Here is a 27,582-nt window from a genome sequence, read left to right on the forward strand (position 1 = left end):
CTTGTGTTCACTGCAATCAATAAGGTTATTCACAATAGCCAAGATTCAGAGGCAGCCCAAGTCCCCTTCACTAGATTAGTGGATTAAAAACTGGTAGTACAGTTACACAATGGAATACTATGTGGTTTTAAACAAAAAATGAACTTGTAACTTCTGCGACAGCATAGATGGACCTGGAGTGTATTATGCTAAATGAAATAAGCCAATCAGAGAAAGACAAATACCATATGATTTCACTTATATGTGGAATCTTTTTTAAAAAAGATTTTATATACTTATTTTTAGAGAGAGGGAAAGGGGGGCGGAAAGAGAGGGAGAAAAACATCAATCTGTGGTTACCTCTCACACACTCTCTACTGGGGACCTGGCCCCCAACCCAGGCATGTGCCCTGATTGGGAATCAAACCGTGACCCCTTGGTTCACAGGTCGGCTCTCAATCCACTGAGACACACCAGCCTGGGTGTTTCACTTATATGTGGAGTTTAATGAACAAAATAAACTAAAAAACAAAATGGAAACAAGCTCATAGATACAGAGAACAGACTGACAGCTCTCAGATGGGAGCATGAGGGGAGTAGGAAGAAAAAGGTGAAGGGATTAAAAAAACCCTTACAGGCAGACAGCAGTATGGTGATTACAAGATGTGTGGGGAGGTAGGAGAGGGTAAAAGGAGGGTAAATGGTGACGCAAGGAAACTTGGAGTGGTGAACACACAATACAATACACAGACAATGTGCTATAGAATTGTACCTGTGAAACCATATAATTTTTAAATAAATGTCACCCTAGTAAATTCAATAGAAAATAATAAGACCAGCAGTATTCATTGACTCTGCAACTACAAGCTTCTGGTATTTAACCTTTGAACATCACAGATGTAATAATGGTGTTTTGAATTAATAGTCATCTGACTTGTACAAGTTGTTTATATGCCTTGCGGATTTAATATTAATTCTCAGGTGGTGTATTAAGTAGTTAAGCCTCTGGAAGCCAGAGTTCAGATTTTCTGCTGAGACCGTTACAAACAAAAACCTGTTATGTAATTAGAATACCTCATGATAAAAATGATTAAAACCTTAGGTTAAGGTGAAAATATTAAAGACCTTTTCCATTAACACTGATCATATCAACTCTGCAAACTTCGAGGAGGAACTTAAAAAACAGGTCACAGACAGCTCTTGGCAGAGATTTTGCATTTTTATCTGTAACTAACAGCATATTTCAGCCATCAAAGCTTCTGTGCTGAATTCAAATTCAAGGAGCAAAGTAAGGAATGAAGATAGTGTCCACGCTAAACAAACAGTAAAAGATTTATTCAGTTACCTGGACGTCAAAAGCAAAATTAGAGTTTCTTATTTTTGATAGGAAATGTTTGGCCTTGGGCATTATGGATAAGTTTTATTTTCTTCTTTTTCTTTTAAAATGATTTCTTTGTTTTCTGCAATAGCGAATATTCACTGGGTTCTATCAACCAGGACTTGTGCCTTTATAACAGCTGGCCAACTCATACAGCTATATTCTTTACAGTTGTTGAGGGTGCTTGCAAATAACAAAGTCCCAAGGGAGACTGCCTCCTCCAGGAGTTGGGTTGAGGGAGCAAAAAATGTGAGTCAGGAAAGGCTCCAAGGAACTAGATCCTTGCGCTTTATTGAGGTGGGGTTGCGAAAACCTTTGAGAAGGAAGAGAAGCATAAACACGGAGAAATTGCCACCGAAGGCTTGCAGGGGGGTACTTCACAGCAACTGACAGAGTCTAACAAGGGCAGAAACAAGAATCTACAACTGGATTTTCACCTTTCTCTCTCATTTGTCCTGGTCTTAATTCTAAGCCTCCAGGTAGAAACATTATAAAGTGGTCAAAATAAAGGGGAGATGGAAAAGATAAAGCTGAGGACTACAAACAATTTATTCATTTTTTGGTAAGTTCACTTTTTGAGGCCCAGTGTCAAGAGAGAATCAATTGTTAAGTTCAATACGCTCCCCTGTAAGCATAAATAATAGCCAATACGGTAAATATTATTGTCTTTCATTTTAAAGATCAGGGAAAAGAAGTCAGGAAGTTTGAGACCCTTATAGACTCATGATAACCCTCTAAGATCATTATTCCTTTGTTTCTATGAATCTCAGAGAAGTTAAATAGTTTGTTAACAAGATCACAGCTCCATTGAAGGTTGAGCCAATTTGAACAGAAGTCTGTTTCGTGTTCTTTGCTCCTTTCCCTCCACACTCACTGCCTCAGGCAACTTCAGGTTCACACCCTCGGCCTCTCCTTACTCAGGAGAAAGATGCCACTGAGGGGGTTGTGTTTGCATTTTACAGATTCCACTTCACGAATTTGAAATGCTGAGGTGGTCAACTTGTATCACCTCTGTTTCCCAGTAATGTTTAACCTTAAGTTAAAAAAAAAATCTGGAGATAAAAGAGCATGTTATCTGGCAAGTCCATTCCACATCCACCCTCCCCCAGTTTGTTATTAATTTCAGAACACATCTGAATTCCTTCTCTGTGGCATATGCTTAAGTAAAGGAACGGATAGTTCCTGGTCAGGGTCAAATTTCAATTTCTCATCTGTTGGTATCAATACTGTTACCAGATTCCTCTCTGTAGTCAACCTTTCGGATCTTCTCTGAGCACAAGGTGGGGTTTGAAGATCCATAAAGTGCCTCTGGTCATCGTTCTCTTCGCGGAATCCGTCTGCTCTCTGGGCAAAGCATCTGCTGTACTGAGCTCTGCATTTGGAACCAACTTTTCCCCGAGGCCTGGTTGAAAGCTATTCTCCGGTGCTATACTTCCCAGCATGGAGGTGAAGAACTTTAAGGTTTGGGATTATCTCGTATTCGCAGCCCTCTTTATTGTTTCTTCTGGAATCGGGGTGTTCTTTGCTGTTAAGGAGAGAAAGAAGGCGATTTCCAAGGAGTTCCTGGTGGGGGGAAGACAGATGAATTTTGGTCCCGTGGCGCTGTCACTGACAGCCAGCTTCATGTCAGCTGTCACTGTCCTGGGCGCCCCTTCCGATGTCTACCGCTTCGGGGCCTCCTTTGGGCTCTTCGCCATTGCCTACACTTTTGTTATCATCTTGACATCAGAGCTCTTTCTGCCTGTGTTCTACCAATCTGGTATCACCAGCACTTATGAGGTAAGACGGCTACTCTTTTATTCTTTATTTTGGGAGGAGTTGGTATTCTATCTCCACGTGAACAACATTTTTGTTATTTGTGTTATTTTCTCTAATATTACATGTCCTCTTGATGGTGACATGTGGAAATTGAAGAATATTTACTTATTTCCAAGAAAAGATATTGCAGTATTGTTGCGACAAGCTTAAGCTTTGGATACAAATGCACCTATTCTTTCATCTGTCAACAAAGTGGCGTCAACACCATCAAGCTATTTCAGTGATATGATGAGAACCCATATGTAAACACCCAAGGCATTGCCTAGCTTGTAAGAGATTCTCAGTGAAAGAGAGCTAAGGTTATTATTTGTATTATTGTTAACATCATTCTGAAAAGCACGCAGGACATATACCATGAGTGTTGTCATTTTCCAGCTATAAACAGAGGTAGTACAGATGAATGATTTTGTCAAGATTGTATAGTGAGCAAAGCCTGCTGAGAACCTATTCTGTCTGTATCTCTTTCCATTAGAGAGTAGAGCTGAGCACTCCAACACAAATTATTGTGCTCCAGTTATTAATGGGGAAATAGTAATGTTTTTAAAAAATTAAAAACTATTTTAATAAGAATGAATTGCTAAATAAAACACATATGGGAATTATTTTAATGAAAGGAAAATGAGGTAGTTCTGTTTTGACTTTGCAATAATTCTCAAGAAAAATTTCAAGTTAAAATAATTGAATATGCATGTCCAATATTTAAGTGTGCTTAATAATCAGTTTCTATGAAAAAGGTGTTTATTTTCCTTATCAAACATTATCCTTACTAAGTTCCAGCAGAGAATTCTTAACAGACCTCTTTCTTTCTTTTATTTCTATAAGCCAAATGACTATGAAGGATTACTCTAGACCTCAAAGCCATTCAGGCAATTGTACACTTTCTAGAAGGTTTTAAAACTTTGATTCCACAGATGATTATATACCTAAATTTCAACATTAATCTTCTCTCTGCCCCCCCCCAAAGAAATTTGGATTGGGTCATACAACAGTTCCCACCTAGGATATAGATTCAAGAGAGAATGACTACATTTATGCTTAGTCTTAAAATATATGTGCAGATACACCCATTGTTCATTAGAGTACTTCTGAAAATAGAAATACTTTCTAGTTTTTTTTCCATTCATCTATTAAATTTGGACGCCCAAAGGCATTGCTAGCAGTTTAAAAAGAATTGCCTCTGTGTATGTGTGTGTGTGTGTGTGTGTGTCAGAGAGAGAGAGAGAGAGAGAGAGAGAGAGAGAGAGAGAGAGACTTAGATTCAGAAAATACAAGTTCGATATCTAAATCCATTGCTTAACAGCAGGATGACTCTGTGTGTTACTTAGCTCTTATCAACTCAGTTTCCACATAGAAAACAACTGCCGTATTTTACGAAGCTTTTGTGAAGTGTTAAAAAGCTTTCTAATTATTAAGAGATACCCAAATGTGAAAATCATTCGTGCCACTAAACATTCCTTCAACAAATATTCATTAAGTGTCCACTATGTCCCAGGCACACCTCCGGAGATAAAGCGTTGAACCAAATGTGAAACTGAGGAGATTTGAAACTCTGTTTTAATTATTAAATTAGTACAGAAATGGAAAAAAAAAACATTTACAGTATCGGTGCCTCCATGGGACAAACATGGGTTGAAGAAGTTAATTACCTCTTGTTTTAGAATATGTCTATATGTGGGAATGCCTGTGAGATTACACTGTATGAACTTAATTTACAAAGTTTATTGGCCTCCACATATTTTAAAATTTTCCATATCCTAATAATAAGAAACCAAGGTTACTTGTAAAGTACATCTGAGGTTGTTTTGGGATTGTCTCTTCCTCTAGAAGATTTGGCAGTATGGCATAGGGGTTAAAAGTATGGACTCTAGACTCAGTCTGTTTGGCTTTGAATACTAGTTCTGCCACTTGCTAGCTGTGTGACTTTGGGAAAATTACTTAACTTCTCTGTACTTAATTCTTACATATGTAAAATAGTGATAATAAAATCCCTTATCTCAAAGGATGTCTCTGTGGAGTAATGTGGTATCATATGCAAATACTTTTAATTTTTTTTTATTTTTCAATTACAGTTGACATTCATATGCAAATACTTTTAATACAGTCTGGCAAACAGTAAATCTGACCTAAGAGTTTTGTATTATTATTATTATTATTATCATTATTATCATTATTATTATCTACTGATGCTGGAATTTGTTTCTTTGTTCATCTTTCATTCCCTGTTCCCTCTCCATAAATCTTCTTTCCAGGATCTTTTTAAGTACTAAAGACCAAAGGGAGTAGTCTATTTCCACAACCCTTGAACCTGGACAAGCCTTGTGATTTCTTTTGACCGATAGAATGTGGCAGAAGTGATGCGTGGAGCTTAGGCATCGTCAGGCTCATAGCTTCTGCCTTTGCTTTCCTGGAATGCTGTACTGGTACTGCTGTGTCAGGGAGCTGTTCCAGCTGGTCTAGCTTCTGGAGTGTGAGTTGAAACACGAAGGGAAACACAGACACCCTAGCCAACAGCCATCACCAACTACCAGATATGTTAGTGAGGCTATCTTGGACTTTCTCACCCAGCTGATCTTCTAGTTGATTTCAACCCCATGAAAGCCCAGGGGAAACACGTAGAGGAATCACCCAGCTGATCTTCAAAGTTAGGAGAAACAGCACATCCTTGATTTTTAAGCTCATGAGCTTTGAGGTGGGTATTACACAGCAGTAACAGTGGGACTTCAAGACTATAATACATCACCTGTACTACATTGTCACTATTCTGTCCCATGTCAAAACATAAGGAATTGTTCTCACCCTCAAGTTATAAATTAGGCTTAGCTCATTTCCAATATCATACATTTGCCTTATCTTCCCTTAGTTTATCAATAGTCTTGGTCTGGCTGGTGTGGCTCAGTAGAATGAGTGCTGGACAGCGAAGCAAAGGGTTGTTGGTTCAATTCCCAGTCAGGGCACACGTCTGGGTGGTGGGCAAGGTCCCCAGTAGGGGGCAAGAGAGAGGCAATCACACATTGATGTTTCTCTTCCTTTTGTTCTCCCTCCTTTCCCATGTATCTAAGAATAAATAAATAAAATCTTTAAAAATATAATTAGTCTCAGCATGCTGTTTCTACTTCAGTTGATGTTATTTTTTTATCATACACTAGTAAATTCAGATTATTATTTACCCTTACCACTAGTTTAGAGGCTAGTGTCTACCTGCTCTCTCACTTTTCTTGGACTTGTGCAACAAAGTGGCTTCTAAACTCCTTACTTCCCTTTAATTCAAACGTTTTCATTGTAATTGCATTGAATATTACTTCTGTATTTCCTCATTCATAGTGGCTTTAAGCATTATAGACTACTTTTTAAGTAAATTTCTTTCCTTTTATTTCTCCTTTAAATTACATTTTTGATATCATAGCAGTTATATTTAAATTTTGAGAAATTAGATATACAGGTATAAGATATCATATTACTGAATCTTATTTTAGCACAGTAAGTGATGTTACAAAACGTTTGCTGTGAAATCGATATTTAGGGCCTGATAGGGGCTGAACCCATGTTATGAAGTCTTTTAGGTCATTGTGAGGATTGGCTCGCACTCTCTGTGAGATGGGTCATTATAGTGTTTGGGCAGAGGCATGACATGATGTGATTTGTATTTCGAGTATTACACTGATGGATGTTCAGAATGAGTATAGAATTTTGACTGTGGAAGCAGGGGTTCTGATTAGGAAGCTATTGCTATAATCTAGGCAAGAGGTAGTGGTGTTGTAGTGGCAACAGAGGGGATGGTACAAGCAAATACGTATGTTTTGAAAGTGGGGCTAGGCCTGGGGTTATCTGATGAACTGGATGTGAGCAGGGACAGAAAGTGAGGAGTCAAGGATGGCTCCGTGTTTTTTGGGCTTGAACCAACATGAAAAGCGGTCTTGCTATTTCTTTCCTGAGATGGAAAAGAAGGCGACTAGACCAGGCTTGGGGGTTTGAAAATAATTTAGCATCATGATGGTAAATGTTACCTGTGAGGCCCAGAAAAAGGCAGCTTTTCTGTCGAACTTCATGTTTCATTTTACAGTCTGTTGACTGTAGTGATAGTGCGACGTGCTAAAGATGGCAGCTGCATCCACCGACTGAGTTAGTACATTCTTCCAGGCGTAAACTCAGGTGGTTGGAATAGTCTCTCTTATCTCATGGATGAGAATCCAGGGGCTCAGATCAAAGAGTGAAATAGTAGCAAAGCTCACGCTAGAATTCAAGGAGCCTTATTTCTGATCCAGGTTTTTTTTTTAAATGTATCTTTTTCTCCATACTGTCTTTCTAGTTTGACGTAACATAGGAAAACTATGGATCAGACAATAAAGGCTTTAGAAGATGAAGCTTCCGTGATACAGACTAATTAGAGATTGTGAGAAAAAGAGGGACATGAACAGAGTTCCATGTAGGAGAATCAACACGATGTGGTGTGTGGTTGATAAAACGGGTGGAAGGACTAGAATTCAGGAGATCCATTAAGGGCGCTACTGCAGTAATCTAGGAAAGGTAAAATAAAGGCCTGCAGTAAATTTTGGAGTGGTGGGCATAGAGAAAGAAATGATGGTTTGGGTATATGCAGTAGAAAAACCCCGAGTAGAAAGCCAGAATACCTGGATTTTTTTTTCAAGCAACTGTTTACGTTTCATCAGGAGAAGCTGAAGCAAGAATTGAGTTTCAATATAATTTTGACTTTACACAATCCAAATTTTTGTCCTATTCTGCCAAGTAGATAGCATAAAATCACATCATAAATCCAACGCACTACATTCAAAGGAACACCAAAAAAACGAAATCTTTTCAGCAGCTCTGTGTGAAACTCACTGACTTTTTGCATGTTGTTTATTCTCCATAGTACTTACAGCTACGATTCAACAAACCAGTTCGCTATGCAGCAACGGTCATCTACATCGTGCAGACGGTAAGGATGAGGGTGCGGCAGGTGTGGGACTGTGGACCGACGGGGCACGGGTTTGTGTGTTTCAGGGGGTAGTTGACCCAATTAAAAGGGAGACTTCATACTAAGAAGAAACTGCAATCTTTCAGGAATATGTGATTAATCAAGAGTCGCCTGTTGCAAATGCCCCATAAGTATGTCCAAATAAACAAGTGTATATCATAAACCACACACAAAAAACATTTGCTTAAAATTCATATCAACTCTTAATTAGCCTGTACAAGTTGCTTTGTATATAAAGATAGGAAATGGTCTGTTAACTGATTTCTTTTTCTTTTTCTTAATCGTTCAATTACAGTAGTCCCCATTTCCCCCCATTACTCTTCTCCACATTACCCACCCCCACCTCCCACATTCAATCGTCCCCCCCACCATTGTCTTTGTTCATGGGTCCTTTATACATGTTCCTTGAGGACACTTGCCCTTCTTTTCCCCATTATCCCCCTCCCCTCTGCCCTCTCCCTTCTCCCCTTTGGTTGCTGTCAGTTTGTAACTGATTTCTTTTTTTAAACTGGGTGAGTTGAACCAGAAATACTTATTTTGTTGAAACTCATTTGAAGACAGTATTTCCAAACCAATACTAGCACTTTCTCCTTTTGGACTCCTCTCCTACCTCCCAGGCTCTGGGGTGCCTTCTTGTAGCCTCAAGCTTGCCTGGGGCACCCCAATGGTGCATTTCCACTGCTCAGGAAGTACTTTCTGCTCAAAGATAACCTTCTTCCTATTTCTTAACTGAAACTCTCACTCAGGGACTGAAGGATTTGAGGGAGACAAAAGGAGAAAAATAATGCTCCTTGACCTGTTCACAGGTATTTGCCTTTAAAAACCCTCACATACATTTCTAAAGGGTGAAATTTCATTAAAAATAAAATGGGACTGCACCAGCTTCCCTCAGTGTGTGGTTGCCATTCTGGGAGTTAGGAGGTGTATTCGGTGTGTGGCTGTAGTCTTCTCTGCACAGTACTTCCTAGTCACAGACACTTCCCATCTTCACTCCAACATCCATATTTTACAAACTGCTAAAACGTATTTGTGCCATTGCGATGGATGCTTGGGATAGAGGGGGAGAGGGAGAATGAATCAAAAATTTGAAGCCCAGTTTTCTATTCTTAGAAATACACAAAATCTAGCCATAAAAGTCTCAAAATTTGCAGCCATCTTAAAAGCCCCACCCTGTTAGGTACTCCTCCATCTAATCCTTCCATCCCTTCTGCAAACTAGTTTCAGTGGTCACCAACTTCAGAATGAGAATGGGTGGGAATGAAATGTTTGGCAAACAAGGTGAAGGAAATATATCTCTAAGGGCAATAAAGAACTTTCCAGGCAGCTCTCCTTTCTGTGTCATTTTTCTGAGTGTTCACCTAATTCTTGTTTCTCCACCAGATTCTCTACACAGGAGTGGTGGTGTATGCTCCCGCCCTGGCGCTCAATCAGGGTGAGTTGTCGACCTTTCCTTGGGCACAGTCCACCGTTTTTGTGCCTGCATTCTCACCTTGAGATATATACATACGGAATCTTGGGGAGACATTCCTGTGTTTAGGGTGCTCTGAATTACTGTGGGAATCACGATAGGATGTTCTCAAAACATAACCTTGAAAGTACTGCAAACCATGATTGGTTTTGCTCACGTGGTTCCACACACACAATTTAATTGTCATTTGTTCTGTTTCATAATCACTGTAAGGATGTACAGGCACAAAGACTGAGTAAGGTCACCTACAAACATGGTGCTTTCTCGGTGATCTCATGAAGGCGATAATCTGAGCACAGTGATAAATGTGCTTGAAGTAATTACTTCAACATTGATACTTGACCCCTTTGAGAGAATAGGGTCCTGGACACAAAAGGGAAAAGACGTGAAATAAATTTCATAGTGACACCTATCAGACTGAAAGTTCTTAATGTTCATTGAATTAGGGTATCTACTTATATTGAGGAATATCAGTTCATGGCTGATGTTTAACTGGTTTCAAAGTACTCAGACTAACTTTGTTAAGGGAAAACAAACACACATATTTGGTGCAGATCACAAGCTCCAGAATTTTAGGAGGAAAAATTCGACTTTTAACATGTGAAATTTACAGACTGGGTTGATGTATAACAATATAATAATATAAATCTTTATCAGAAGTGAGAAAATTTAAGAAAAAACTCTGATTTTATTTTCATTTGTCCACAAAGAACGCTGACAAAAATATTGATGTTTTCTCTTGGAAAGTTTGCTCTGTTGCTTTTCTCAGAAAAACTTCTTTCAATATTTTTTCTCCTTTTGTAGTGACTGGGTTTGATCTCTGGGGCTCCGTGTTTGCAACAGGAATTGTTTGCACATTCTACTGCACTCTGGTATGTACCTAGCTGTGAAAAAGTATTTAGCACTATCTCCTAATACAGGATAAGGGAAAATCTCCAGCAGCAGGGCTTCTAAATATAGCAGAAATTGCTATTCCAAAATTAAGAAGTATGCTGGCTTATCTGTTACCATTTCCTGAGGAAGGTGCTGTTGTTCTATTTAAAACTATTTTTGGTATCAACCATTAGTGGAATTTAAGCTCTGAGCTCATTTGAGAAAGCCCTGGCTAAGAGAAGACTTAATGAATAAATTACCTCCTTGATCAGAGGATTAGGTGACCAAATGCAACTTCTGAGAAAAAAAAAAAAGCTCATTAATAGCGATTATACACCACGAGTAGAATTTATCCTTCACTGTCTAAGGGGTGAGAAATACAAAATGCATGTGTGAATAATCAAGATGGTTGGTATTTTGTAAACCTGAGCATCCCACAGCTTGCTTCTGTCTCTTATTTATGGATTTGGCTTTACACGTGCTCAGTCTTTAACTAAGGAACCTGGGGGTGTTGGCAACATATTTATATAATTGCTACAATTAGTTTAGTTCAACAAACATTCATGGAGCACCTCTTATTTGCCATGCCCTGCAATGGGAATCTCTCTTCTCCTGAGTCATTGGCACCATATACAATCCAAAAGCTATAAGTAACCAGTTAAGAATATGGCAATGGTTCCCAGAGAGTTGGATTCTCTATCCTCCTTTTTATAGAGAAACAAAGTACTTGATATATTATCATGTAGCCGACCTACATGTATTTTGGCATTATGTGCATGCCACATACTCTTAACATATATCAGGAGAATATATAATTAAAATACCCCATCTCTCTTTTCCATACTTGCAATTCCCACCATTTGTTTATGCCACAAAGTTTTATCTTAATTTGTTTCCATTCCACCCCCCCCACCATACCATTCTACTCCAGACACACAGCTCCTCCCTAGGTTAAAAATAGGCTCCTGTTCCTTAAGCATCTGGCATTATCTGAGATTAGTTGCTCTGACATACCTGCTTATACAATGATAAGGAGATACATTGCTAAGGATGCTAAATGCTGACTTCTTAGCAGCAATAGCGAAAGACAGAAATGGTGGAATAACATCTTCGAAGCACTGAAGTGAAAAAAATTGTCAACTAACTATTGTATGTTTATCAAACCAATATTTCAGGAGCTGACCCTTAAGAACCAAGAGAACTTACCACTACAATATCTTCACCTGAGAAGAACCTAGAGGAAGTGCTGTGGGAAGAGAAAAAATTATCCAGTTTTAGATAAAAAAAGTAACAAGATAATAAAATAGTAAATATTTAGACAGTCTAGCCAAACAATTTTTGGTACTTAATGATAATAATAATTTTAAAATATGGTGTAATTTATATAATATCTAACTACATATAGAATTTTATAATGTTAAAAATATAATAATTGTTATTATTACATGTAATTTGGGAATTAAGAAAAAGAATAATTGCCAACTGGACAACAATAGTGTGAAAAATCAGGAAGAGACTAAGCAGACTTAAAGATTTTATGATCCTTGAATTGACATTTCTTAAATTTAGGCTCTAAATTAAAAATTTCATGGGGACTCATTTAAATGAAGTGATCAAAGTGGAAAAATGGAATTAAAATAATAACTAAAGAAAACCTCAACTGATTTAAGCAAGAGAAGAAAAGGGGGGGGGGGAGCATAGAGAAAATAGAACAAATAGAAACCAAAAAGTAACATGTCAGAAACAAGTCTGGATATTTTAATAATCAGAATAAGCTAAAATGAACTAACTATCAGTTCTTAATTGGTTTCGGTGCCTCCCTCCACGGTACATGCCCCTGACAGATTAATCTGGAAACACCCATTTCTTCAAGCCACTTGACTGAACTAATTCTTTTCTTGCTTCCCACTGTTTACAGGATAAAGTGTAAGCTTCCTGGCCTAGAGCTGGGAACTTTTCTTTATGTGAATAAATCCACACATCTAACCTCTTCCCACCACACCCCTGTTCCTTCTCTCTGCTCTCTAGCCAGCTTAGAGGCCCCCTTGTCTCACCAAATGGTGGCTTATGTCTAACACTTTGGCTCAGACATACTGCAGACTCCTTGCACTGGTAATGCTGTGGCTGCCCAGCCTAAAACGAACGGTGGAAAGAGATTAAGGAAATAGGGAGGGATACTTGCCCTGCAGCGGTGTGCAATCTAGTAAGCACTGGACGTCGAACAACACAAACTGATTAAATACTTAAGTGACACTATGGCACAATTCTGATTAGTGGTGTGTGTGTATGTGGTTGCGTGTGCACACATGCATGTAGGTGTGTGTCTTGCTATGTGGAGGAGTTATAGAGTCAGAGCAATTTCCACGGTGGTTATAACCTATCATTCAATGAACTTTTGATAAAGTGGTTTGTTCTCTTGCCTCATGTCTAGCTGAAGTTCAGGTTTATGCATATTTTTGCATAACCAATGTGAAATAGTCTCTGAAAACCGAGGTCTTTGACATTCGGTCTCCCTATCACGCTCTCTGATGTTGAGATTTCAGTTTGGAAGTTTCAGTGTCTTTAGAGGAAATCAAAATGCTGCTGTTTGGGAGGTGGGAGTTAAGAAATTGACTATTTTTCAAATCAGGATCTGAATATAATATACAAATCAGGTGCCTCTGGCAGGAACCTTAATGTATTTTTTTAATTTTTTAAATTGTTTTTTAATTGTAATTTTGAAAGAAATGATGAGACAGCCCTAATATCATCTTTCTTCCTAAGATGAAGATGAAGCCTGTCATCTTTTCACAGAAGTTCTTGACACTCTGGAGGAGTAACGGGAGAGCATAATTTTACTTTTTATTGTTAAAAATGCCATGTCCTTTCATTCTCACAGTGCTATTCAGTTTCAAAGCTCTTTGAAATACAACACTTCATTTAATCTTTCGCAATTTGCTCATTCCACCCTCACCGAGGTGCCACGAGATTTTATACCTGGGTTATTCCGTCAGTGTCTTTCTTTCCTCTTTTCTTCTTGTCCACATGTTCTCAGCTAGAACTGCACATTAGAATCACTTGGGGAACTTTCAAAAAGCACTGAGGACTGACTCCTACCTCAGACCTCAGTTTGTTCAGAATCCTTGGGAAGTGGGCTCAGATATTGTTTTCTTTTTGTTTGTTTGTTTGCTATGCTGTCAGGTTCTTCAAGGGACTCTGAGCATCTCCCTAACCTCTTGTCCAATCACACTACCCTGTGTTGTACTGTTAGTTCCATCTTCCTGAAATTCAGGTTCGCTCAACCCACTATTTGACCATCCTCTAGCTCTTAAAACTCCTTTCTCCATGAATACCCAGAGTCTATCATACCTTCCCAGTTCTTTCTTCTTCTGAGTATTCTACCATTTCAGCTTTCCAAAATTTATTCACTGTCTCTAGTTTTACAAAAAGAAATCTCAGGTTACACAAGCCGGGCCTGGGTGAGTATCCTCACTTCCCCCTCACTTGCATTCACTTCATCACAACCTATGTCGGTTTTACCTCCCACATATCTTTCAAATCCATCAACTCCTTTCTATCCTCTCTGCCTTCCTTCCACCTGTTGTCATTTTGCATGTGGGCAACTAAAACAACCCCTGAGCTGCTCTCTCCACTCCTGGTCTGCCGTGGTCCTTGCAATCTACCGCCCACCCAACTACCGCTGAAACTACTGTGGAACACACAAAAGTTTTCACCGCGTGAATCTATTCAATGCTCTTTTACTGCTCATAAGAAATCATGTAGGTGGCTTTGTTGTAATCTGTGTGTTCTGGCCTCTAGCAAGTTCCGTGACCTCCCTACGGACACTCTGTATGTCCCTCAGTCTGTGTAGTCTAGCTTTCCTTTACATCCTCAGGCAGCCATGCTTCTCCTCGCAGCTCCCTGCTGCTCCCGTCTCCTCTGCGTCCTCTGGCCCTGCTAAACTCCCTCTCATTCCTCAGAGCTTGGCTCCAGTGACACTTCCGGAAGACCAGATCAGGACTCCCTGCTATATGCTTCAGTTACACTGTCCACAATTCTAAGCTGAAAGCTATATTGTTGTCTAGCATCTGCCTCTGCCCCCAGATTCTAAAGGAAGTTAAGGGAGTTAATTCAGAAATTAAGGAAAGAATCTGTCTCTTTTAATCCCATACTTAACATCATACATGGCACATAAAAGGTGCTGAGCAACTGTGCTGAAAAAAAAAGAAAGGAAAAAAAGAAGGAAGGAAGGAAGGAAGGAAGGAAGAGGAAGGAAGGAAGGGAGGAGGAAGGAAGGGAGGGAGGAAGGAAACATAGATCACGGTAACAGAGTTGAAAGAATTGCAGGCTTCATGTCGCGAACTCTCACCCGTTCTCTCCGTTCCAGGGAGGACTGAAAGCAGTGGTGTGGACAGATGCATTTCAGATGGTTGTCATGCTTGTGGGCTTCTTAACAGTTCTCATTCAAGGATCAGCTCAAGTGGGTGGACTTCACAGCGTGTTAGAGCAATCAGCAAATGGATCTCGACTAAACATAATTGAGTATGTTCAATGCAACTTTTCCATCTTTTATAAAGATTCAGCTGCATGACCTAATCCCCTGAAAACTCTCTGTTCACTCTCTTCTCTCTGCCTCGTAGCTTTGATATAGACCCTCTCAGGCGACATACTTTTTGGACAATATCAGTGGGAGGAACTTTTACATGGCTCGGGGTCTATGGAGTTAATCAGTCAACCATCCAGCGATGCATTTCTTGCAAAACAGAAAAGCATGCCAAGCTGTAAGTTATTAATAAAAACATTTCTGTGTTTTCTCTGCCCTTATTGGGTGTTCATTAATGCTTCCTAGTGTTGTGTGCATATAAGAGAAAGAGAAAGATTCATTTAACCCTTCCAACAATATTTTGAGGCATGTATTATTACTCTCATCTCAGCAAGGAATTATTAGAGCTGGGATTTGAACTTAATAGTCTGTTTACCTTTGTTCTCCATCATTTTCTGCCTCTATTTATTGAGAAATGGCAGGGTTAAATTAGGTGCTGTGTGTAGCAATGCAGAGGTACACAGCATGTATTCCTTAGCTTCTGTGATGAGATGCATGTGGTTTGTCAACTACTGTTGTTCTTTTGATGGCTATGCCTTTAAATTTTTCAATGAGAGATTTAAAAAGAAGAGGCAGGTCATAATGGGGCTCTAGGTGCTCCAAGTTTTGCCAGGATATCCTTGCCAGGCCTGCGTACTCTGAGAGACTCCAGCAGGCACACAGCTTGTCAATCCTTTTCCAAGCTCTGAAAATCAGCCTCATTCTCGAATGCAGACCAAGAGAAAGAATGCACTCTTCTGCAAAGCTGGTGGAGATAAACTGACATGTCACCTAAAATGAGCATTTTATCCTCATTGCTGCCGTCCAGAGTTCCAGCTGCCCCTGACTTGTCGGGGTGCCTTCAACTTTTCCTAGAGTGGGAAAGAGTCATTGTGAATATTTCTGCAACTGACTTTAAAGTATTTTCAATGCACAGTTATTTAAACCAAATGAAATGAAGTTGCTTGGACATGGTTCACCAATTTGTAACTTAAATTCTAAAAGTGAATATATCGCTTTATATACTTCACACATTCTCGGAAGGAAGAAGTGAAAGCATTACTAGTGTTTCAGCAATTCACTAGTAACATATTTATATCCAATGGTAATTAAATTAACAAACTCTCTAAACACATGATCATCACTTGATTGACTAGCTGAATTAATGAAAATATATTAATGTCAAATATGTTTTTGGTATTAAGATTCATATAAAATTCAAATTCATTCAAAACTCTGCTTTACATTAAATGAAAGTCGAAGGTACAATTTATAGGCTAGGGCTGTTTGTACGAAATGGTGCTAGAGGGGAGGAGGAGTTGATACCGGGTATGAGATCCCTCCCCAGCACCATTCCATCTCCCCGCTAAGATGAGAAGAGCCATATCCACACACACTTATTTTCTATTCCCATTGCCTTCGTTTATTTCTTTATATTTCTTATATCTTAGATGTGAATCAAAGATGATATCATTCATTTAGTTCATGTCAGAGATTATTACTTGGCTCCAACCCAAGAATATCACCTCCATGAATGTGGGTTCTGTGTGCTCACTGCTTGCTATACTGCAAGCACTCAGAAGAAGCTGGTACAGAGAGTTTGCCTGAATACAACCAATGCAATTCATAGGTATTGATCACTTTATGTATCAAGTGTATTCCCAAAAGGCTATCTCTAACTCAAGCCCCTCCACACACACACACAAAGAAACCAAATGAAACTCAAAGATAAACTTTGTAAGACTACTCCCAAGAGAGTAACTTTTGAGGTAAGACTCTTTGCTAATGTAAATAATGTAAAATTGAAACTAATCAATGGGATAATTACTGAACATATTTGCTTCAATAATGAATACTTAGATTTCAGGGCTTTCTGAAAGTCAGGTGTATCTATACAGCGCAGGCTTTAGGGGACTTTGAAATGAATGTGTGCTCCTTACACTTGAATGTGGATGCATTTAATTCCCTTCGACTAGTGACTGGATCCAAGAAAATGCCCAGTGCTGCTCTCCCAGTCCTCTGCAACTAGAGCCACAATGAGGCTTTTTATTCTCTCAGGCATTGGAGAGCTGGCCTACTTTCTAGTCCATTTTGAGATTAATCTGAATTATAGGGGTGCAAGAAGGAGAAGAGGAAGAACAAAAAATTGAAAACTTATTTCAACAAATAATGAAGGAGAACTTCCCTAATCTGGCAAAGGAAATAGACTTCCAGGAAGTCCAGGAAGCTCAGAGAGTCCCAAAGAAGCTGGACCCAAGGAGGAACACACCAAGGCACATCATCATTACATTACCCAAGATTAAACGCAAGGACCTACATCCAAGATTACTGTATCCAGCAAAGCTATTATTTAGAATGGAAGGGAAGATAAAGTGCTTCTCAGATAAGGTCAAGTTAAAGGAGTTCATCATCACCAAGCCCTTATTATATGAAATGTTAGAGGGAGTTACCTAAGAAAAAGAAGATAAAAAATATGAACAGTAAAAATGACAGCAAACTCACAGTTATTAACGACCACACCTAAAACAAAAACAAGAGCAAACTAGGCAAACAACTAGAACAGGAACAGAACCATAGAGATGGAGATCACATGGAGGGTTGTCAATAGGGGAGTAGGAGGGGGAGAGGGGGAAGGTACAGAGAATAAGTAGCATAGATGATAGGTGGAAAATAGGGGGAGGGTAAGAATAGTGTAGGAAATGTAGAAGCCAAAGAACTTACATGTATGACCCATGGACATGAAATATTGGGGGGGAATGTGGGAGGGAGGGGGTGAGCAGGATGGAGTAGAGTTGGGGGGGAAATGGGACAACTGTAATAGCATAATCAATAAATATATTAAAAAAAAAGAAAATGAGTAAATTTTTTACTTTCCCACAGTAGTAATAAATACAAAATAGCCATAGACTACTGCAAAACTATACGCATAACTATAATTAAGCATATCTATGTGCTATAAAATAAAACACATTGCTCCCAAAAATATGGATAAAATGACCTTAAGGCTCTTCACACTTTCTATTTTCTTTTTAAAAAAAAACAATAAAAACCCCTCAAATTCACATTTCATCTCAATTAATCCCCAAAGTGCGTATTTCCAAAACTTATCTATGTCTGCATTCATCTTCTTATTTCTCTGAGAGAAAATGTGTTAAAATGTAAGTTGGCTTTTTGACAATTTCCTGAGTTGAGCGGGAGGGACATCAGTTGAAGTTATACATGAGTGATTGTTATGTGGAATTTCATCTAAGAAAATAGATCTCACACCACACATTGAGGCTTTGCAGAAAAACTCCCAATTTCAAAAGAAAATCCATCAAATCTACTTCAATCAAATTTTGTAATCAGTCTAAAAATGTAATGTTCTCAAATAAAAAAACAAGAGCAAAAGTATAAATGTAATAATTCTTGAAGGCTGTAAAATTTTACTTTAAAGCAAAAAGGCCAAAAAAGCGTTTACCTTGAGTCTTTGTAATATGGAATAGAGGCTACCGATAGACCTGTGTGTTTTTTCCTAGAGCCTTGTACTTCAACTTGGTGGGTCTCTGGGTCATTCTGTTTTGTGCTGTCTTCTCTGGCTTAATCATGTACTGCTACTTCAAAGACTGCGACCCTTGGACTTCTGGCATTGTCTCAGCACCGGACCAGGTACGTGTTAGTGTCGGGCCCCTGGGAATGGCTGAAATGAGTGTGCTTCCAGCCAATGATGGGTAATGTGGGGCCTTCCTCTTTTTCCACCTGGACCAAAAGACTACATTTCTTTTCTCTCCTCCTGGGTGATATCAACACACCTTAGGTTCTAAAATGAGGGATTGGACATGTAAAATAAAAAAGGTACCTCACCTTGCCCTTGGAGATGAGGCCGGGAGCTAGGGCAAGGTGGAGGACAAAGAAAGGTGAGATTGAACTAAAGGGCTTGGTTGTCAAAGCTACCTTTCAACTCTTTCTAGACATCTCAAGGTTAATTAATGATGCTTCGGTCTCAAATGTAACAAAATGACCCTTATTTCTCCAATGTTTCAGCTCATGTCTTCTCATCATAGCTTAAACAATATCACCCCGATGTATTCCATTAAACGTTCTCTTCAACATTCCCTCTGTAGACAAATGTTCAGGAGGACCAGTCGTCTCCTCTGTCTTCCCCTGTATCTTCAACTGTCCTGCCAAATCTCATGGGGCTTCTCTCTCACAAATCAGGCTACAGAGTAGAACCATAGCACCTAGATTCCCCGAAGACCTGCTTTAGGCATTTGTTTCTAGGGTTTACTTGCTAAATTTAAGGGTAAACAGACAAGAAAATATACATTGCAAACAAAAGAAACATTTTTAAAGTCTCTGAACCTTCAAAAGTTTGTCCAGCCCTTTCTTCCTAATAGTGACTGTCTCTTTTCTACCCCTCCCCCTCCCCTACAGCTGGGCCTCAGGTCCATGGAATTGGATTGTTCATAACCTCATTTGCTAGTATGTAACAACCTTAGTCCATGCAAACTCCTCTGTTATTATTAATTGTGTATTTTCTCACTTTCTTTTGCTAAAAAGCTACATTTGCACAGTTCAGACACTGCTGATGAGACCACTAACCCTATATTGCTTGCCTCCTCACCAGCTGATGCCATACTTTGTCATGGAGATATTTGCCTCAATGCCTGGACTTCCGGGACTTTTTGTGTCCTGTGCCTTCAGTGGAACCCTGAGGTTAGTGCATGGACAGCACCGAGCCGTGATGATAATGATGGTGCAACAAGGATGATTAGGTGATGGCAGTGGTAAATTGTTAGTATTTACCGAGTACTTACTGTGTGTCAGCTTCGCTGCTAAATCCTTTACTTGTGTTTGCTCATTAGTTGTTACACTATATACGAGGATGAAACTTCACTCACATTATCACCAGTTTAGAGATAAGAAAACTGAGTTTCTGACCCATATTTTTTCTTAGTTACCAGTTGTCCCATTATGTTTTTAGTAAAAACAAAAAAAATCTTCTCACTACTGATTTGAAAAGTCATTTTTAGTACAACCTACATTTTTTGATGTGTTTAGGACTTTTTCTGGATTCCCTTTTATTTTCCTTTGATCCATTTGTCTACCGTTATGTCAATTCTAATAATTTTAGCAATTGTGCTTTAAAATATGATTTAAAATCTGTTAGGCTCACAATTATTAATTACCTTTTTTTTTTTACAGAATTTCCCTTGATATCTAGGTTTTTTCCTAATTATTTTTAGTTATTATTTAAATTTTTTAAGGATTTGATTGTACTGAAATCATGATATCTGTGAATATTTTTGTGTTTTTCTCTTTTTTAAGTAATTATGATTCTATGTTAATTCTCATATATAACTGTGTTATGAGGCCAATGATAATCAATTAAGGAATGGCAGAAATCCTTGTTTTGCTATATAATTTAAAGGGAATACTTCTTGGATCCTATCATTAAACATGATTTTAGATTTTGATTTGAAAGATATATACATTTTTAAATATTTAAATAAATGAATAAAATTATAAATAAGGACAAAAATGCATATATTTATTCTACTTTTAGGAAATATATTTATCAGGGAGAATATTGAATTTTGGTAAAATTTTGGAAATTTTAAAATGGGTATTTTGAAAATGTTTAAGCTTCGACATATTAATGTTATGTTGACAAATTTTCAAAATAGAAACTTCTTGAATCCATATAACGACTGCAACTTGCTAATGTTGTCATCTTAATTTAGTGTACTGTTGAATATATTACTCTGTTTTTTCAGAATTCTGAATTAGCAACACAAAGTGCTATTGTTCTGTGGTGCTGGCATTAGGACCTCGAGGAAACTAAAGACAGAAACAATGAGCCCTAGAGGATCACACACAAGCAGGGGTGACACGCTAGCTCTGCTTGTCCCTTTCCACGGGGCTCTCTTTATTTTTTTCTCATACTCCAAGGCTGGTTTTCTTCAGACTGCTGAAATATAGCTGTCAGCGGATTAAACCCCTTAAAGATTCCCAGAAAGCGATGACCTCGGGAGCATGTATTCTAGAGAACCTGCCTGTCCTATAACGTTAAGGAGGGTGTTGGATTAGGCAAACGGGAAGACACGGATAGGGGTAGAATGAAGACATAGTGGTGGAGAGATAGGAAAAAAATCTTTATACCATCTTGTAGCAGTTTTAGAATTTGAGAAATTGACACATGAATAATACACCTGCCTGCAAAAACAACACAACAGAGGTTCTAAAACTCTGATCCTTCTGGGGCAAATTCAGCTTTTTGTTCCCTTCTTCACAATGGATTCAAGGGTTAACCATACTATTTGCAACTTTCACATAATTAATTTTGAGACATACATGTTGGGAACATGGGTGCTCCTGTGATTTGATCACCTCCTTTCCTTATTTGACTTCCCTGGAGCTGCAGATGGGAGTCTTACAGGGAACGTATACCAGGCCTTGATTCCCAGGAAAATAAGAATGATATGTACGTATAGTTTCAATTCCCAGAAATGGGTCTTAGGAATTTGTATTCACTGTATCTGTCATTTAGGGATGGAACGATTAAATAATGCATAAGATGGACCCTTGGAACTATTCCAGCTGAAGTAACCTACAGCTAAAATTAACGGTACTATTATCCAGCATTACCAAAAAAATAAGTTGTTTCAATTTTCTTTCATACCTTTGGCACCGCTATAGCAAGTTTTCACATGTGGGCTGGAGGACAACAAAAGAACTAATAATGAATGCCAACGGAAAACTTACAAATGGTTGGCCGGGTTTTGTTCATTACCTTGTCAGTGTTCTAGAACTTTTGTTTGTGGTTGTGATTTTGCATCATGTGAATTTATATAGTTATCTATTCTACTCGCTGAAATATTCCTGGCCTCTATAAGGAATTCAATAAGCTTTCATGTTACTCTGCAAAGAAAATGACAATTTCAGGTCCTCTCTCACCTAAGTGAGTTTTAGAGCCATAAAACTGAACTCTGATGGGAAAGTCAGAGCTTTTATGAGGTTAGGTCTTTGGCTCCTTCCCAGCCTTATCTTTTGTCTTTTCCCCCCTTACTAATTGCTGGCTAGCCACTCTGATGGCTGCAGATTGTTGAATGCAACAAACTTTCAGACATTTAAGTGTAATTTTCCCTTTGTTCTAGAACGTCTTTTTCTCAGTTTGCATGGGTGGTTTCAGTTCCTATTTTAACCATAACTTCCTAAGGTGAGAATCTCCTGACTTCATATTGGTTTAGGTCTCTGCAAGACAGGTTCTCCTAGCACTTTGTTATTTTCCTTCTTAACAGTTTATACAATTGTTAATCAATCACACAATTGTTTGTTAAATGTCCCTGACTCCAAAACAAGTGGGAGATCTTTGTTTTCTTGTTCACCATTATATGCCTCATACCCAGCATGAACAAACAGATGCATGAATAGTGTTAATACATTAATTAATATTAATGAGTGGCCAAGTGAACTGACACCTAGGTTAGGAGAGTCACTACATCTTGCTTCAAGTCTAACCTAAGCCCTCCACCAGAGCACACCCAAGCACACACACACACAATATCTCTGCTACTGCTTGATAACTCATTTAACATCTTGTTAAAAGAAATGAGTGGGAGTTAAAACATGAAAACCTAGCTTGTTCAGTGGAGTTTGTGGAAGAATTGAAAGCACTAAGCAGAGAAGCAGCTTTGAAGAGTGAGCAGAAAGGCCATGTGGTTTCCCTGGAGTTCCAGAGTGAGGATGTATGCCAGCATCTGTTGTCCCAGAGCGCTGCCTTATCTATTTGCCCTGGAAAACAGGGCAGGCTGGTGGCTTAGCTTTATTTAGCTTGGACCGTGTTCTCGCTTTTCTCTCCCTGTAGCACCGTGGCTGCCAGCATCAATGCCTTAGCAACAGTGACCTTTGAGGATTTTGTCAAGAGCTGTTTTCCCCATCTCTCCGACAAGCTGAGCACCTGGATCAGTAAAGGCTTATGTAGGTACAGCCAGTGAATCTTCATCCCGTATCATGAAATGTATGTGTGTGGTACGTGTCGAAATCCTGGCATGCTACTCAGGACACAGGCACAAAAGCATGTGAGATACCTAAGGAAACTCACATACAGATTCTTACACTTGCAAAGATACCAGGAGGGTACCTGGAAAGCGTGACCAGCTAGCTAACCTTTCTCCACCCCTATTTTCAACACTCTTTTGTGCTCGCCCTGCCTTCTAGACTCATCACTTCAATATCTTTTGATTATGCTATGAACTGATTATGCTATGTATTGATCATATTAATTCCTCCATATGGGACATTATTCTGCTCACTATGGCCAGTCACTTTGTCTAATAGATACAAATTCTTTATTGCCAAACTCCCAGCAACATCACCTCAAAGAATAATTTTTCCTTGCTTAATTGTATGATTGTATATTTATAATTACTCTAATACTTAATTATAGTTTTATACAATTTACTTCTAAGTATAAACAAACCATTTGCTTGTTTACTTATTATAGGAAATATAGGTAATTTGGAAAAATATATACAGTTTTAAAATAAAATTGTATCTATATAATCCTGTCACCTGTTTTTTTAGTTTATAATTAAAAAATGTTTCTATTGTTACTTTTTTTACAAGAAAATTTGCTATGTTTAGCTTTTCTTTCAGCATAACTTTAAAATAAAACATATTGCAGTCACCTAACTGCACGCTCCCTCATGGGACTGCATTATGCCTGAAAGTGCATTTGGGAAGAATCGACACCTTTGTAAGATTTACATATAACAATAGCATTGAATTTTTTCCATGTAGTAATGGAAGGATTTTGATCCTGATATTAATAATATTCATGCCTTCCCTCTTCCTCCTGCTTGCCCTCCTCCTTGACTTCTTCTTATTCCCTCCGCCCTCTTTTTTTCTTCTTCTCCTTCCTCTTCTTTTTCCATTGATGTTGTGAATGAGATGCTTCCTACATCTCTCCTAAACTGTGTATAATCGATGTGGAAAATCTGTAGCTTTTTGTTTTTGTTTTATAAACTATATATCTCTCCATTTACCCACCCATTGTTGATTTCCAAATTTTAATTGGCTTTCCAGTAAGTATGGTCATTGCCTACTAATATTGGTAGTTTTCTTATCTCCTTTTTCTCAAATTTAGGTTGTTTGTTCTTCATTTTTTTCAGTTTTTCTCTCATTCCCATAGCTTTGTTTTTTAACTCTTCATACTTGAAGAAATCGGTTTTCCTCAGTTAATTCTGAATTCTCCACAAAGTAAAGTTTTAACTGTAATAATTTTAATTATGCTATTGTATTTTGGCCCTTAAATTTTATTATAAAAATTATACCATGCAACAAGGTTTAAAGCCTTTTACTATGAATTCCTATATATATGTCATCCATTAACATTTTTCTAAACTTACTTTTCCTCATATCCATCTAGATCTCTATCCATTTAATAATCCATCATATTTAAATACATTCCCCTAAATTTTTAGATGCATATTATTAACTAGAATTAAATAACTGTTTAGAGTTTTCTTTTTTAAATAATTTTTGTCATTATTCTACTACAGTTGTCTCAACTTTTCCCCCTTTGCCCTTCTTCACCCATCTCGCCCCCCACAGTCAGTTCCCACACTGTTGTCCATGTCCATGGGTCATTCATACATGTTCTTGTCTAGTCCCTCCACCTTCTTCCCATGATTTCCACCCCCATCACTTTCAGTCTGCTCCATGTATTCATGCCTGTGGTTCTTTTTTGTGCATTAGTTAATTTTGTTTATTAGATTCCACTTAAAGGTGATCATATGGTGTTTATTTACCTGCAATGAAATGGACAGAAGTTAAGTATGCATTTCCTGAATTTTGACAACTTCATACACCTGTACAAACCAACCACTAAAGTCATAAATCACTATCATAACCCTGGAAAGCTCCCCTCTGCTCATCTCAGTCAATCCCTGCCCCACCCCCCCAGATACTTTACCTCTTCCTGCATTTCATGTAAATGGAATCACACAGTACAGTTCACACTCTTTTTTGTAAGACTCCTTTCACTCCACAAAGTTCTGAGATTTATTCACGTCATTTTGTGTATCCATGGTCCATCCCTTTCCATTGCCGAGTAGTATGGCACTGTATGGATATAACGCAGGTTTGCGGGCTTTGTTTGTTTGCTTTTTTTTAAGAGAGAGACAATGAGGGGGGAAAGAGAGAGAGAGACATGGATTTGTTGTTCCAATTATTTATGCATTCCTTGGCTGACTCTTGTCTGTATCCTGATGAAGGATCGAACCTGCAACCTTGACATATCAGGATGTCACCCTAACCAACTGAGCTACCCGGCCGGGGTCTCCCACAGATTTTTTGAAACTTCTACTTCTCTTGGTGGACCTGGGCTGTTTCAGCTTGAGGTTATAACAAATAAAGCTGCTATGAATGCTTTTATACAATCTATTTTTTTGATAAGTACCTAAGAGTGGAAGTGCTTGGTCAACTGTCATGGTTTTTATTTCCTCCTAGTCTTTCCTTATCACACTTGGGACCATCTTCACCTAACATGCTGGTGGTGCACCCTACCTCGTTGTTTTTCCATTTCATTGGCTTTCTCTTGCCCTCTCTGCTGTTTGTTTCATTGAGATTGTATATTTTATGTTATATTAAGTTTGACAAACAGTTTATAAATATTTTTCTTTTCTGGTCCTTCAGGTAAATTATTTCCAGAAAGTGCTTTCTTTATTTGAACATTTAGGTGAATGTATTTATTCCCTTGTTTGACAGCATTTGCCATGAATTTTATATGATTTGTTTCTTTTTATTTATGGTTGAACAAAGGGAGATCAACACCTGACCACATCTTTGTCAACTGGTTAATTAAATTGCCTGGATCTATTTACTTATCTTGCATAATGAGTTAGAGCTAACAGCAGGTGGATGGACATTATTCTCAGTACAAGTCCCAGTTTCTAGCAGATATTTATGAATGTGCTGGATTGAACACAAGTGTCGTTTACGCCAGTGGTTTATTGTCTGATCCTCTGAGCTGATGTAGCACTGGGAAAATCCACAGCATTAGCTGCAACTGTGGAGCTTTCTTTCTCACTCACCTTTACGGCTTTGCCTTGCAGTTGCTATTGATAGCACTCTTCCGAAGCGTAAGTTTTTGGTGCGGGAGAGGTTGAGTCAATTCTCTGGTCAGCACAAAAAAAAAAGGTAGGGCCCCTGGATTGAGGGATGGCTGCTGATAATTTCACTTGAGCGTGTAACTGTTGGTGCACCAAGGATAATCAGTGGTAGAGAGAAAACACATCCTGTTATTTTCTTCAGGTAGGTGAAGTTGTCCTCATTCATAAAGCAATCAGAGAAAACATTGTTTTCTGCAATCTAATTATCATCTTTAAATGTAATAGGAACAAGTTCAGAATTCTGAAATGTGTTTATTGATCAGACTTGGCTTTTAGTATTGTTTTGAGTTTCCTTCTTTTTCTGTGTCTTATTGAAAAGCTGGAAAATCCAACATAAAAAGATGTTGTCCTGATTTCCTTTTGAGTGACTTACTGATAATAAGCATTAGAACTATCATGTATTAGCCCTGACATAAAATAATAATAACAACAGTAATAATAGAAAGCACATAGTATTCGCTATGTATCAGGCACTGCTAGATATATTAATTTTTTAAATGCAGTTGCTTTTCAGAATGTGAGATCTTTGGAGCAGGAATCGAGTTCTGACTGTTTATAGTCCTGGCCTCTGGTAAAGTGACTGACACATGGTCAACATTCGGTAAAGTTGAATTAATAGTCACCGGGAACCGATCTAGGTATTTAGCGGACCGAGAATTTCAGAGAGAATGAGCAAAATCGCATTCTCTCTGCTTCTGTCATTGTGTTTCCGCCAGTGTCTAGCTCCTACTCTTTGTATCGCTTTCCCTCTCTTATTTAGTTTATGAGTTACAATGGGTATGAAGTGTACTTTTAAGGTGATTTTTGACCAAAGATGTACTAAAACAATTATTTTTAAAAGATGATGATTTAAAAAAAAAGACATCATCTTTAAACTATGACTAAGAGGTGTATGCTGATGCACCCAGCAAGACCCTGCGGTACTAGAAGTGCCGTGCGAGGTGCTTCAGAGCACGGCACCCTGAGGGCTCAGAGGGCTCTCCAACGTGGATATGTGAACAAACAATCTAGTATGCCATATGCCAAGGCCGTGAGGATAGTATGAATAAAGCCCTTAGGGAAACAACCAGCAGAACTGTCCAGATTTGCAAAGCCTGTAAGATAAAATGTGTAAATATTTAATGATTTTCAAGCTGTAAAACTATCTGAATCCCAGGGAAGTTAGTAACTTCTTCAGGTGATTGTTCACTGGTCAAAGTGGAACTAGTTCCTGCTAACGATCTGGATCAGCCTTGATGAGTGGCCTTCCCACAGTTTCGTGTTGTTTTCACGTGACAGCTCTCTTCTTGAGTTTTGGATAGGAGCTACTTGACACTAGGTTCCAGCTCATTCTGCTTGACCTAAGATAGCATGTTTCAGCATGAAAAATCTTCTAAA

The 27,582-nt window shown here is 38.5% G+C and overlaps 1 protein-coding gene across 1 annotated transcript in view; it reads left to right on the top strand.

Annotated features, from left to right (window-relative positions):
• The first annotated feature begins 2,461 nt into the window (after nt 1-2,461).
• SLC5A12 (solute carrier family 5 member 12) overlaps nt 2,462-27,582 on the top strand; it is a 37,909-nt gene continuing 12,788 nt past the window's right edge. The window contains exons 1-9 of the mRNA XM_024559038.3: nt 2,462-3,136; nt 8,046-8,111; nt 9,531-9,582; nt 10,423-10,490; nt 14,858-15,012; nt 15,111-15,251; nt 18,571-18,700; nt 19,659-19,747; nt 22,899-23,011. Coding sequence (XP_024414806.2) covers nt 2,798-3,136; nt 8,046-8,111; nt 9,531-9,582; nt 10,423-10,490; nt 14,858-15,012; nt 15,111-15,251; nt 18,571-18,700; nt 19,659-19,747; nt 22,899-23,011 — 1,153 coding nt within the window. The 5' untranslated portion in view covers nt 2,462-2,797. The remainder of the gene's footprint in view (nt 3,137-8,045; nt 8,112-9,530; nt 9,583-10,422; nt 10,491-14,857; nt 15,013-15,110; nt 15,252-18,570; nt 18,701-19,658; nt 19,748-22,898; nt 23,012-27,582) is intronic.

This window comes from Desmodus rotundus, chromosome 5 (assembly GCF_022682495.2).
Source record: "Desmodus rotundus isolate HL8 chromosome 5, HLdesRot8A.1, whole genome shotgun sequence".
NCBI lineage: Eukaryota > Metazoa > Chordata > Mammalia > Chiroptera > Phyllostomidae > Desmodus > Desmodus rotundus.